This window comes from Esox lucius, chromosome 25, assembly GCF_011004845.1.
Source record: "Esox lucius isolate fEsoLuc1 chromosome 25, fEsoLuc1.pri, whole genome shotgun sequence".
Taxonomy (NCBI): Eukaryota; Metazoa; Chordata; class Actinopteri; order Esociformes; family Esocidae; genus Esox; species Esox lucius.
In genome coordinates this window covers 20057797-20070791 of record NC_047593.1, presented here as the reverse complement: position 1 = coordinate 20070791, position 12995 = coordinate 20057797, and the positions used below count along the sequence as shown (strand labels likewise).

The following is a 12995-nucleotide window of genomic DNA, read 5'->3' as shown; positions in this document are numbered from 1 at the left end:
GAACCACAACCCTAACTTTAATCAGTTACAGTTAAAGGAGCACTATCTAGAATGTATTCTCTATGTGGAAGCTAGATGAATTGCAGCAACAGCGGTATAAATTCAAACCAACTCTTTCCAATACAGCAGGGTATATTTTCATTTTGTAATGGACATTCTGTGTATAGTAAGTTTCTACGTATATATGGAAGTTGACGAGAAAAAAATCGTTTTGCAGAATGTCTGTGATTAATGTAACTTACTTGCATCGCAAGAAGTGATTGATGAATGCCATTCTGTGTGTTATATGTCTTTCTAGTCAATGTCCTATGTTCTGGCAGATAGCCTGTGATTTCACATCATCATTTACATAGTTAATAGGAAGGAAGCATACATTCACAGATCCACTTTGTTACAGATGAACATGTCCAGTCCCACCAACGTGCTGTGTCCAATGAACTAAACCCAGAAATCACACAATTCACGTCTGCTTCACCATTAGGCTCTTTTGGTCCCCAAAACCTGTAGACAAAAACTACATGTAGAATTAGTCAGACCACTCCTTGAATACCCTTAGAAGATACAGCATATAACATCTGACTGACCACTCCTCCAATACATGTAGAGGAAACAGCATATAGAATCACACTGACCACTCCTCCAATACCTGTAGATCTTATGTCAACTCAATTTCAACTTGTGCGTGGTTTTACTGTTGCGATGGTACGACGCAAGTTCAAGTTCCCAATGAAAGGAGTACGTGACAGCGAGTGGCACATAGCATGACCACAGCCGACTAATGAAAACGACCTAACCAACTCAAAAAGGAATTAAGTAGATAGCTGAATGTTGATGTTAGCTAGCATTGTATCAACTACTGTACAATGCGAACCTTTCTGCTCTAACTTAGCCGAATCACCAGCACCTGTTTTCCACAATTATAGCAGGCTCTCGTGCACATTCAACTGCGCAGATATAACTGTGGTAGCAATCCTCCTCCAGACAGCATTTTTGGAGTGTCCCGGTGGCAATAGCCGCTAGGCACTTTGATTGTATAGACCAGGTTCTCTAGAGACTGCAAAAATTATCTACTCCCTGCTTCCATCCGTATACCTAGCGAAAGCACATGGGCGTCAAGTACAATAAAATACGTACAGGACATCCCACAAAAATAACGTACTCTAAATGTTGACGTATCTGGTGGACATCAGGCGTAAAGTGCTGAGAATGTCTGCGAAAGAGCCCTTGAGCACTTGACGATTTGACAGTGGGACAGCCCTAAACCCTCACAGACTTAGCGAGAACGCGATTCAAAGTTTGTGAGTCTGTGAGTTTGGACATTGGGATTGGACCTAATAATTCCATCCTTACCCGTCACATGCACATGCACGAATGTAAGGCTACTGATTATAGATGCATCACACCAAAAAATGTATGAGCCACAGATCTCTTCTTTTACTGTCCTTCGCTCTTTGGGGAAGTAAAGAAAGTTTTTTTTTCTTGCTTAATGACGCAGCAGCCTGTATACATAGTGCCAGTAATATTTCCAATTGGGCACGGGTCTCGTCTACAACCGCACGGGCACTTTTACCGCGCTTTGCGCTTTCCCAAAAGGGTGCCTGGTCGTTCGGGACGAGAGGGAAGTGACATAGCTGCTCGTGTACGGAATAACATTTCAAAGCCCAGTCAGGGTTTTCATAGGCTCGTGTTCAAACACCCAGGACAAATCTTTTGACCAATCAGAAAATTCCCATTGACAAAGAGCCCATTAGATATCTTACGCTGAGGTGGTCATTGTTGTTCCGTCCACCCATGTCCAGGTTGCGTTGGTAACAGAGCCCTTCAGGCCAATCCATACCCCACGGCCTTTGGGTTTTAATCCACTAACGAATGTCTGCGGTTGGTAGAGAGAAAAAACGTGTTAATACGTTGTTAAAAACCCAATGTGCTCCCGACCCTTCTCTCAAACCCACACCCGCCTGTTCCTCAGGGCTGCTGATGATCACCAGGTCTGCTCCTCTCTCCAGGCAGTCCTCTCGGCTGTCCATCCAGTTACTGTCCTTACCGGAGAGGTAGTAACAGCTGGACCCAAACCGCTCCCATCTTTTTGGACACCCTATTTTAGGACACTGTGTTAGTTTGACAGTTCTTGATATAGTCGTTTTAATTCAGTGGTATGACTGCAAGCTAAAACAAAATAATAAACTGTGTAATAAACAACATTTGGATTTTGTTCAGTGTTGCAATCGGCGGTATCTATCAGCTGTCATTAGCCGATTCCACTCACCTTTCTGCACTAAAGATTGTTTTAGCCGGTCTCTCTCTTTTGTCAGGTTGTTGTAGCTGGTGTATAGCTGGTCTCTCTCTGTAATCAGGACGTTGTAGCCGGTCAGTTGGTTTCTCACTGTGAAATAATAAGTTAAAAAACTATTATGATGACCAAGGAAGTAGTTGTGGGATCGTCTTTATTACACCACTTGTCCTTTAACTTCAAACTTACGTTGGAGGACCAGGCCGATGATCCCAGCCAGGAGGAGAACACACAGCAGCCCCAGGCACCCTACTGCGGCAAGGAGATAACTCTTCCACGCTGAAACACCAATTAGATGTAGTTTACCAATGTTAAATCAACAGGCTAGGCGGCCCAATCAATGACACACCAAGTGTGCGTTAGCGCCCTGTCATATAGGTGGAAAACAGAAGGTTTTGTCACCAGCAAAGTCTGTCTTTCATTACAGAGACCTGTTAAAGTGGAATATAGCCTGGTCAAAAGAAATGTCAGAAAACCTCAAGTGAAAGGTTTGTTGAGGCTCACAAGGCAAGAAAAGGCTACAAAAGCATTTTCTAAAGGGCCTCAATCAGTCTCCAATCCAATGGATTGTGTTCTAATGGAGTCAGAGCCATTGCTTTTCACCCCAGGAGATGCCGCCCAGCTAAGATCACAAATGTGAAAGCAAAGTATCTGAAGTCCCGCCCTGATCACCAGGTTACGCTGTTACCTGGATATTGAGTCCCCCCTCCGTCTGCGTTGCGCAGCTTAAAGGGTCTTTCATTTTCGTAAATGGGTGCATCAATATCCACTGTCTTTATGACATTAGGATCATCGTCTTTAAATCCGAGACAATTTTCGTAGGTCCTCCGTGGCATCTCCAAACTATTGTAACTGCTACTCTTTTAACGTTCGTTCCTTTAACTTACTCTAAGAACTGCTAGCCTTAACTTTTTACCCTTTTAACTTAGCCTGTTGCTTTAGTTTTGGTATGTCTCCCGGCACTGCAGGCTTCTGAGTGATGCATGCAATTAAAGAGTTTCAACTATCAACTACATTAAAGTCAAAACTGTCCATCATGTGACTACCCCTGACAAAAGCGTTAGTTTCGAAATGGTCAGGATGGGCAGACAGCTAAATATACACCCGGGTGCATTCTCACATGCTATTTTTTCTTTAATATCGACCAATTATTATACATTTATATTAATATAATAATACATGAATGGTATTCTTAACATGATGTTTTATCTTTATTATTATTAATTTAATTTCTGAGTTACTATTTGTATATGTGTTCTCTTACAGTGGAGTGTCACTCACACCATCTGAGACCCTGGTATCCCACTTCCTCTAAAGTTTAAAGGCTAGTTCTTACTAAGGCTTTGTGATGCGATGTTGCCATGGCAGCAGGAGGAATGCTACAGAGAGGTCTACGTTGACCCCAGAGTGAAAATGTATTCAGGGTAAGTCTATATCTTCCTCAGAGAGGTCTGCGTTGACCCCAGGGTGAAGATTTATTCAGGGTAAGTCTATATCTTCCTCAGAGAGGTCTGCGTTGACCCCAGGGTGAAGATTTATTCAGGGTAAGTCTATATCTTCCTCAGAGAGGTCTATGTTGACCCCAGAGTGAAAATGTATTCAGGGTAAGTCTATATCTTCCTCAGAGAGGTCTGCGTTGACCCCAGGGTGAAGATTTATTCAGGGTAAGTCTATATCTTCCTCAGAGAGGTCTGCGTTGACCCCAGGGTGAAGATTTATTCAGGGTAAGTCTATATCTTCCTCAGAGAGGTCTGCGTTGACCCCAGAGTGAAGATTTATTCAGGGTAAGTCTATATCTTCCTCAGAGAGGTCTATGTTGACCCCAGGGTGAAAATGTATTCAGGGTAAGTCTATATCTTCCTCAGAGAGGTCTGCGTTGACCCCAGGGTGAAAATTTATTCAGGGTAAGTCTATATCTTCCTCAGAGAGGTCTATGTTGACCCCAGAGTGAAAATGTATTCAGGGTAAGTCTATATCTTCCTCAGAGAGGTCTATGTTGACCCCAGAGTGAAAATGTATTCAGGGTAAGTCTATATCTTCCTCAGAGAGGTCTATGTTGACCCCAGAGTGAGCATTTATTCAGGGTAAGTCTATATCTTCCTCAGAGAGGTCTATGTTGACCCCAGAGTGAAAATGTATTCAGGGAAAGTCTATATCTTCCTCAGAGAGGTCTATGTTGACCCAAGTGTGAACATTTATTCAGGGAAAGTCTATATCTTCCTCAGAGAGGTCTATGTTGACCCCAGAGTGAAAATGTATTCAGGGTAAGTCTATATCTTCCTCAGAGAGGTCTATGTTGACCCCAGAGTGAAAATGTATTCAGGGTAAGTCTATATCTTCCTCAGAGAGGTCTATGTTGACCCCAGAGTGAGCATTTATTCAGGGTAAGTCTATATCTTCCTCAGAGAGGTCTATGTTGACCCCAGAGTGAAAATGTATTCAGGGAAAGTCTATATCTTCCTCAGAGAGGTCTATGTTGACCCAAGTGTGAACATTTATTCAGGGAAAGTCTATATCTTCCTCAGAGAGGTCTATGTTGACCCAAGTGTGAACATTTATTCAGGGAAAGTCTATATCTTCCTATATCAGTGTGACAGATACTAAATGCACCGGGCCTCACAAGCATCCCAGTAATTGTAGATAATCTACGAATATCATCAGTAGTGTAGCACGATATTACATATCACACACATATTACATATCACACACATATTAGATATCACAAACATATTACATATCACACACATATTACATATCACACACATATTACATATCACACACATATTAGATATCACAAACATATTAGATATCACAAACATATTACATATCACACACATATTAGATATCACAAACATATTAGATATCACAAACATATTACATATCACACACATATTACATATCACACACATATTACATATCACACACATATTAGATATCACACACATATTAGATATCACACACATATTAGATATCACAGACATATTAGATATCACAAACATATCAGAGACCAAGTACATATCTTTTACACTTTTTTTCACAGGAAGGTTGATTACAAACAGATTCTGATTTACAAACCCGATTCCAAAAAAGTTGGGACACTGTACAAATTGTGAGTGAAAAAGGAATGGAATAATTTACAAATCTCATAAACTTATATTTAATTCACAATAGAATATAGATAACATATCGAATGTTGAAAGTGAGACATTTTGTAATGTCATGCCAAATATTGGCTCATTTTGGATTTCATGAGAGCTACACATTCCAAAAAAGTTGGGACAAGTAGCAATAAGAGGCCGGAAAAGTTAAATGTACAGATAAGGAACAGCTGTGGGATCAATTTGCAACTTATTATGTCAATTGGCAACATGATTGGGTATAAAAAGAGCCTCTCAGAGTGGCAGTGTCTCTCAGAAGTCAAGATGGGCAGAGGATCACCAAGTCCCCCAATGCTGCGGCGTAAAATAGTGGAGCAATATCAGAAAGGAGTTTCTCAGAATAAAATTGCAAAGAGTTTGAAGTTATCATCATCTACAGTGCATAACAATCTCTGTGCGTAAGGGTCAAGGCCGGAAAACCATACTGGATGCCCGTGGTCTTGGGGCCCTCAGACGGCACTGCATCACATACAGGAATGATACTGTAATGGAAATCACATCATGGGCTCAGGAATACTTCCAGAAAACATTGTCGGTGAACACAATCCACCGTGCCATTCACCGTTGCCGGCTAAAACTCTATAGGTCAAAAAAGAAGCTGCATCTAAACAGGATCTAAAAGCGCAGGCGTATTCTCTGGGCCAAGGATCATTGAAACTGGACTGTGACAAAGTGGAAAAGTGTTCTGTGGTCAGACAAATCAAAATTTGAAGTTCATTTTGGAAAACTGGGACACCATGTCATCCGGACTAAAGAGGACAAGGACAACACAAGTTGTTATCAGCGCTCAGTTTAGAAGCCTGCATCTCTGATGGTATGGGGTTGCATGAGTGTGTGTGGCATGGGCAGCCTACACATCTGGAAAGGCACCATCAATGCTGACAGTTATATCCAAGTTCTAGAACAACATATGCTCCCATCCAGACGTCGTCTCTTTCAGGGAAGACCTTGCATTTTCCAACATGACAATGCCAGACAACATACTGCATCAATTACAATGTCATGGCTGCATAGAAGAAGTATCCGGGTACTGAAATGGCCAGCCTGCAGTACAGATCTTTCACTCTTTGCATCCCAGTAATTGTAGATAATATAATCTACGAATATCAGGTACAAAACATGTATTATGTTTTTTTTAGCTCTTTGGCTCCTAGCCATATTATGTGTGACAGACATATCTTGATGAATTATTCTACTGGGCTGGTTTCACCTGTTCCTGCTGGTGACTTCAATCCAGATGTCTTCATTGCTTCTCAGTCCATCTCCTCAGGTGAACACAGTAACAGCTGGGCTCGTTGTTTGACACCCGTTGTTTGACACTTCCAGATGTAGTCACTTTTGACACAAAGAATGTAGATAAGTAACGTGACTGCATTTCAGATTGTTCAAAGTGTATTAAATTGCCGGTTTGCTAACAGCACGCAAAGTCAGGCGGAGTCTGTCAATCATCCATCATCAGCCAATTACATTCGACATTCACTGAATGACGGCCCTTAAATATTTAGCAGGGAGAACAGGGATATGGGTTGTATTAATTTGAACACTGTAAATGTGTAAGTGTGAGAATATGAGATTACACAGAGAAATGAAATTGCACGATAGCAGTTGAGTGAATGCGTGATTAAAAGCAGAGCTTAGGTTCAGTCACTAGAGCTTGATAAATTATATTGTAATAAAATAATTAAGTCACAGCACAGTTGGCCTCTGTTCCCTAAAACCTGTGTGCCCCTCACACACACACACACACACACACACACAGACACACACACACACACACACAGACACACACAGACACACACACACACACACACACACAGACACACACACACACACACACACACAGACACACACACACAGACACACACACACACACACAGACACACACACAGACACAGACACACAGACACACACACACACACAGACACACACACAGACACACAGACACACACACACACAGACACACACACAGACACACACAGACACACAGAACGACGGTTCAAAGACCACTTCCTCTTAAGGTTTTCACACTTGTTATAAAGAATAATCTATAGTATGGCTGCTTTTCCATCAATCAATCAAATGTATTTATAAAGCCCTTTTACATTAGAAGGTGTCACGAAGTGCTTTTACAGAACACCCAGCCTTAAACCCCAAGGAGCAAACCCCAAGGGTGTTGAATTTCAGTAGCTAGGAAAAACTCCCTAAGAAGGCCGAAATTTAGGAAGAAACCTAGAGAGGAACCAGGCTCAGAGGGGTGACCAGTCCTCTTCTGGCTGTGCCGGGTGAACATTTCAAGTACAAGTTCTAATAACTAAATGTAGGCTGAGTCCAGAGTCTATTAAACCTTGTTCAGGTCAGAAGCATGACCAGATGGACAAGGACAGGGTACATCTGGTTTTCAAAGAGCACCCTATTCCAGATATAACTGTATGTGTATCTGTAGGCTTGGTATCTGTAGAAGGACTTTGTGACAACTGCTTAAAGGTGTTTTATAAAATACCTTTTATTAACTGACATTCTTATCTAGAGTGAATTAATAGGGTTATTGTCAGCAGCACACCAGGCACAGAGCGAGAGAGTAGGGCGACATCTTCTTAATGTTCTTCTTGTCAAAACAGAAAACAACAAAAGGAGAGGCAAACCGCGAGCTGAGGCACGCCACAACTGAACGCTAAACAAGGGCAACTTAAATAGGGTCCCCAATTAGAGGGAACGCAGCGCAGCTGCCTCTAATTGGGGACAACCAAAACTGCAGCGCAGCGATGCCTAGAGGCACCTCTGTGGTTAGTTCCTGACTATGGCCCCCAGGCGCATCGAGATGCCGAGAGGCCCCCAGCCAGGACCTGACAATGATTAGCTTTAAGTACCTTGCTCAAGGGCTCAACAAAGTACAATTCACCTTGGGGATTCAAACCGGCAAAACAAAATGTGAGATTTGTGTGTGTAGTCCACTGGGTTATTTCAGTCTTGTTTTGACAAGGTACCATTAATGAGGGATAACAGAACTGACATGACAAAATGAAAAACAGAAATCTGAGCGGAAAGAACAGATGTCTCATTTCTTTGTCTTCTTGTTTGACAAGCAGAAATAATAAGCTGTGACTTACACACTCACACACACACAGGGTGAGACATACACACACACACCCAACATTATATCAAATGTATAAATAGGAGAACGTCTGATGGGAAAATAAACATGAAATAAACAACTTAATAAATAGACAGAAGACATGGTGAGAAAATGGATAGAGACAGAGAGGGAGGGGAGAAGACAAAGAGGGAAGGATGGGAGACAGAGAGGGAAGGGGGGAGACAGAGAGGGAGAGGAGAAGACAGAGAGGGAGGGGGGGGGATAGAGAGGGAGGGGGGGAGACAGAGAGGGAGGGGGGAGACAGAGAGGGAAGGGGGAGAGACAGAGAGGGAGGGGGGAGACAGAGAGGGAGGGGATAAGACAGAGGGAGGTGGGAGACAGAGACAGGAGGGGCATAGCGGGAGGGGGGAGACAGGGGGCAGAGAGGGAGGGGGAGACAGAGAGGGGGGGGGGGGGGCGTTACAACAAAACGATGTGTGCTCTCCAGTCTGCCATCGTGCTCTGGACTAGATGACTCTCCTTAAGGGGTATTGACCTGATGACCTTTGCTCTCTAAGAGAGGGAACCCACAATCCCAATGAATTTAACTCACACAGCACAGAGTGCGGTCCAAATGGCCTCCTGATGTGATAGTGCACTAGTTTTGACCTGCATTCAGGAGTCTTGTACTATGGAGGGAGCTGGGAGGTATTTGGGACGCGGTCCACTGTCATGTTCATTATCCTTTAACCCCTGTGTCCTTGTCCATTATGTCAAGGCACGTGTCCTAAATGGCAGCCTATTCCCTAGAGGAACTGAAAGTGGTGCGTTGGAAAGGAAATAGGGTGTGATTTAGCACACTCCCTCAGTGGGTCCATTTTGGGTTTGGGATGCTTCAAATGGGCTCTGAAACAAAGTTTGATTGGATTTTTATCCCCTGTCCTTGTTTATCTGTGGGTCCAAATGTTTCTTATGTCTTTATCTCCCCCTCTACCCCTTCTGTTTTTCTCTCTCACCCATCTCTCGTCTCTGTCTCTCTCTCCCTCTATATATCCTTCCTTCTCCTTGCACTCCATCTATCCTCTCTGCCTCTCCGCCTCCTTCTTTCTCTGGGTCTTTTATCTGGGCCTCTCTTGCCTCTCAATTGATTCAGTTTGATCAGAGAATCCTAAACAACCCCAATAGTTACAGTACACATTTTGAATGTTATTTCAAAGGTGTCTGTCTCGTTCGATTCGAGCCGCACAACAGTTTTAAACGGACAAATGGCCAGCTGGTCAAGAGAAGAGGGTCATTTCTAGAACTGACAGATCACGGGGTGGTCTAACTTACGTATCAGCGTGGGAGTTGGATTGGGGGAGGACGGAGGAACAATCATACGACAACCTCATCAGGGTCTTGGCATGAGTGTGACGCGGAACCAGACATCAGTGAGAGTCTTCAAAGCCAGTGACCTCGGGTTGAAGGCGAGTGTTAGAGATCCAATGTGTCCTCACACTTCCAAAACTCCCAACCATCTTGAAGGGCCAAGACACGTCTGATCTCTGTCGGGGGTTCCGTAGCGTTTTCCAAGAGACAAGGGAATCTGCATGTGACTATCAGTTCAGGGCCTGCCTGAAAACATTCTTCTGTGTTTGTCAAAAAAGGGCCGAGCCGGGCTTACGGAGGGGAGTTGTTTTGTGACAGCATCAACCTTCCGGAGAAGCTATGATTAGAGAGATTATCCCAGCCACCGTGAATCAACCCTGTTGCTGCTGACTCTGGGGTTTTAGGCTGGGTGTTTGGAACAACTGCTGATGTTAAAAGGGCTTCATAAAATACATTTAATTGATTGATTTGATAGTACAAACGGGGGAGCTGGGATACTGTTTAAGAGGAGCAGCTCCCTGGTGCTCCTCTCTCCAGACAGTTTGCTCTCCTCCCAGGTGCTCCTTTCTCCACACAGTTTGCTCTCCTTCCAGGTGCTCCTCTCTCCAGACAGTCTGTTCTCCTCCCAGGTGCTCCTCTCCCCAGACAGTCTGCTCTCCTCCCAGGTGCTCCTCTAAAACGTTTCCTGCTTTAGTCTCTTTCATACAACTCACAACAAATTAAAGACATTTCGAAGAGGAGCAAAATAAACACCCATTTTATGTGTCATTGTTTGGCTTATACATTAATAATAATCAACAGCTATCAGGGAAAGATGGACACTCCAGCGACTCATTGGTTTCCAGGGATTTACCTGAAGATTTAGCATGAATGTTAACCGAATGCCAACAAGTCATTGGTGCTGTTGTGGCTTCACACTGACCTTCTATAATCAGGGGGAGCATCCAGTATATGTGCAGCTTTGAGCTATGACTTTCAAGGAAACATGGAAGAAAGTGTGTACATGAACACGCTTAAAGGTAATTGCAAAATCACAAGTTGTGCCGTACAAAGTATGGTACGTAACTAATTGACCAACTTTCTGGGTCCCTTTCTAGCTACTGGGCAGTGCAGGCCAAAAATAAATATACGCTCCAGAGAATCTCTTTAATTAAGAACACAGTGCTGACCAAGGGACTTGTTTTTCTATTGACTACTGACCTACTTTTTTGCTCAACTGTTTTTTTTTCGAAACTTTTCACTGATACTTTGACTGTTTGTTAGTACATCTACATTAAAAATTTCACTCACCTTCCAGCATTGGAGATTGTTTGAAAGTGTATTTTTGTTTCTGTAGCTGGTCTCTCTTTCATCAGGGTGTTATAACTGGTCAGTAGCTGTTCTCTCTTTAGTCAGGGTGTTATAACTGGTCTGTAGCCGGTCTCTCTTTAGTCAAGGTCTTGTTACTGATCTGTTGCTGGTCTCTCTCTCTTTAGTCAGGGTGTTATAACTGGTCTGTAGCTGGTCTCTCTTTAATCAGGGTGTTATAACAGGTCTGTAGCTGGTCTCTCTTTAGTCAGGGTGTTATAACTGGTCTGTAGCTGGTCTCTCTTTAGTCAAGGTCTTGTTACTGATCTGTTGCTGGTCTCTCTTTAGTCAGGGTGTTTAGGGTGTTGGGGGGGTTAGAGGGTTGGGGGGTTGGGATTAGAGGGTTGGGGAGTTAGGTTTGGACACGTGTCTCCTGATGCACGTCTCGCCAGGCTGCTCTGCTTCCTATCGCGCTGCTCACACAACCAGGAAGTATTTGCTGGCACACCGGAAGGAGAGCCTGTTCCTAACCACTGAGCCTTCAAGAGAACAAGCCTCCGCCAGGAGCTGCTTGAGCGTGACGACACGAGCCGTCCCTGTCTGACCTTCCAGCCATTCGTCCCAGGCACCACTGAGACAAGTTGTACCGCCCTCTGTGGGTCACTGTCAGACATGTCGCAACCTTGATTCAAACTCATAGATGGTTTGAGTGTATTACAAAAAGAAACTGTTCTTGAGTCAAACTGTTCGGTCTGAGCACAGGCTACATCAGTTGATTGCCTGGAACTTAAATTAAGATTCACCTATTTGAAACAATTGCCCCCATCTCAGCAGCAGACACACACACGCACACACACACACACACACAAGTTTGTATGGCTATCCTCATTGGGACCAGAAAATAGAAATTGCATAGTCCCTTGCCCTAATTTTAACCCTAAACCTAACCCTAACCCTTACCCTAACCTTAACCTAACCCTAATCTAACCCTAACCTTAACCTCAATAAAGTAACATTTATGCCTAAGTTTTACCTAGATGTAATGCCTAACCTTAACCCTAAACTTAACCAACAACACCTGGACCTTAAAGAAACCCCAATTTTAACTCTAAAATGAATGGTAATGTTGACCCTAAACCTAAACCCTGAGCCGGAAATTCACTTTTGCCTCATGGGCAAAAGGTCCCCATGAGTATAGTTAGACCTGAAACACACACACACACACATCATTATGATCTATAGGGCTGCTTCCCTTCATTATAGAACAGACCTCGTCTGGCCTCCCAAATGAAACCCTACGCCCTATGCACTTAGGCTGTTGTCAGATGTAAAGAGTAGAGTGTCATTTGGGACGTACTGTCTTGTCTCCCTCATATTGATGAACGGAGGTCAGGAAGGTTCCCTGAAATATGAACATAATGGAATGAATCCACACACATTAATTCTCGCCCATAACCTCTAAGCAAAAACTAGCCTTTCAAAAAGAATTGGACCAGAAAAGGTCTTTTGTCAGTATTATTGTCCCTGGTTTATTATACAAACACATACAGACACACACACACACACATACAGAGAGAGAGAGACACACACACATAAAGACACACACACACACACACACAGAGAGAGAGAGAGACACACACACACAGACAGACACACTCAGTAACTAAATGAAAAGCCCTGCAGAGACAGCTGTAACCCAGTTAAAATAGAAGGCTGATCTTTTTGCTTTGGGGCAATCTACTCATCTATTAATGGTCATTAGCCCCAAATACAGCAGGCGTTGACTTTAGAGTGAAAGACTGATCACAGAGCTCCTGGC

At 43.4% G+C, this 12995-nt stretch overlaps 1 protein-coding gene across 1 annotated transcript; it reads right to left on the bottom strand.

The window, feature by feature from the left end:
- Positions 1-382: 382 nt before the first annotated feature.
- On the bottom strand, positions 383-10389 carry LOC105020830 (CD209 antigen-like protein E). The gene is made up of 7 exons (XM_034291074.1): positions 9854-10389; positions 6659-6783; positions 2480-2569; positions 2267-2383; positions 1959-2095; positions 1761-1873; positions 383-514 (listed from the first exon to the last, which is right to left on the bottom strand). Exons 2-7 carry the CDS (start codon positions 6693-6695, stop codon positions 478-480), a joined length of 531 nt encoding a protein of 176 aa, XP_034146965.1. The 5' UTR covers positions 6696-6783; positions 9854-10389; the 3' UTR covers positions 383-477.
- Between the last annotated feature and the right edge of the window lie 2606 nt (positions 10390-12995).

Coding starts and splice junctions, on each gene's coding strand:
- LOC105020830 (XM_034291074.1), bottom strand. CDS start 6,695: ATGAAGACATCTGGATTGAAGTCACCAGCAGGAACAG. Junction 2,384..2,479: donor CATCGGCCTGGTCCTCCAAC/GTAAGTTTGAAG, acceptor ATTATTTCACAG/TGAGAAACCAACTGACCGGC. Junction 515..1,760: donor ACAACAATGACCACCTCAGC/GTAAGATATCTA, acceptor TTCTACATGTAG/TTTTTGTCTACAGGTTTTGG.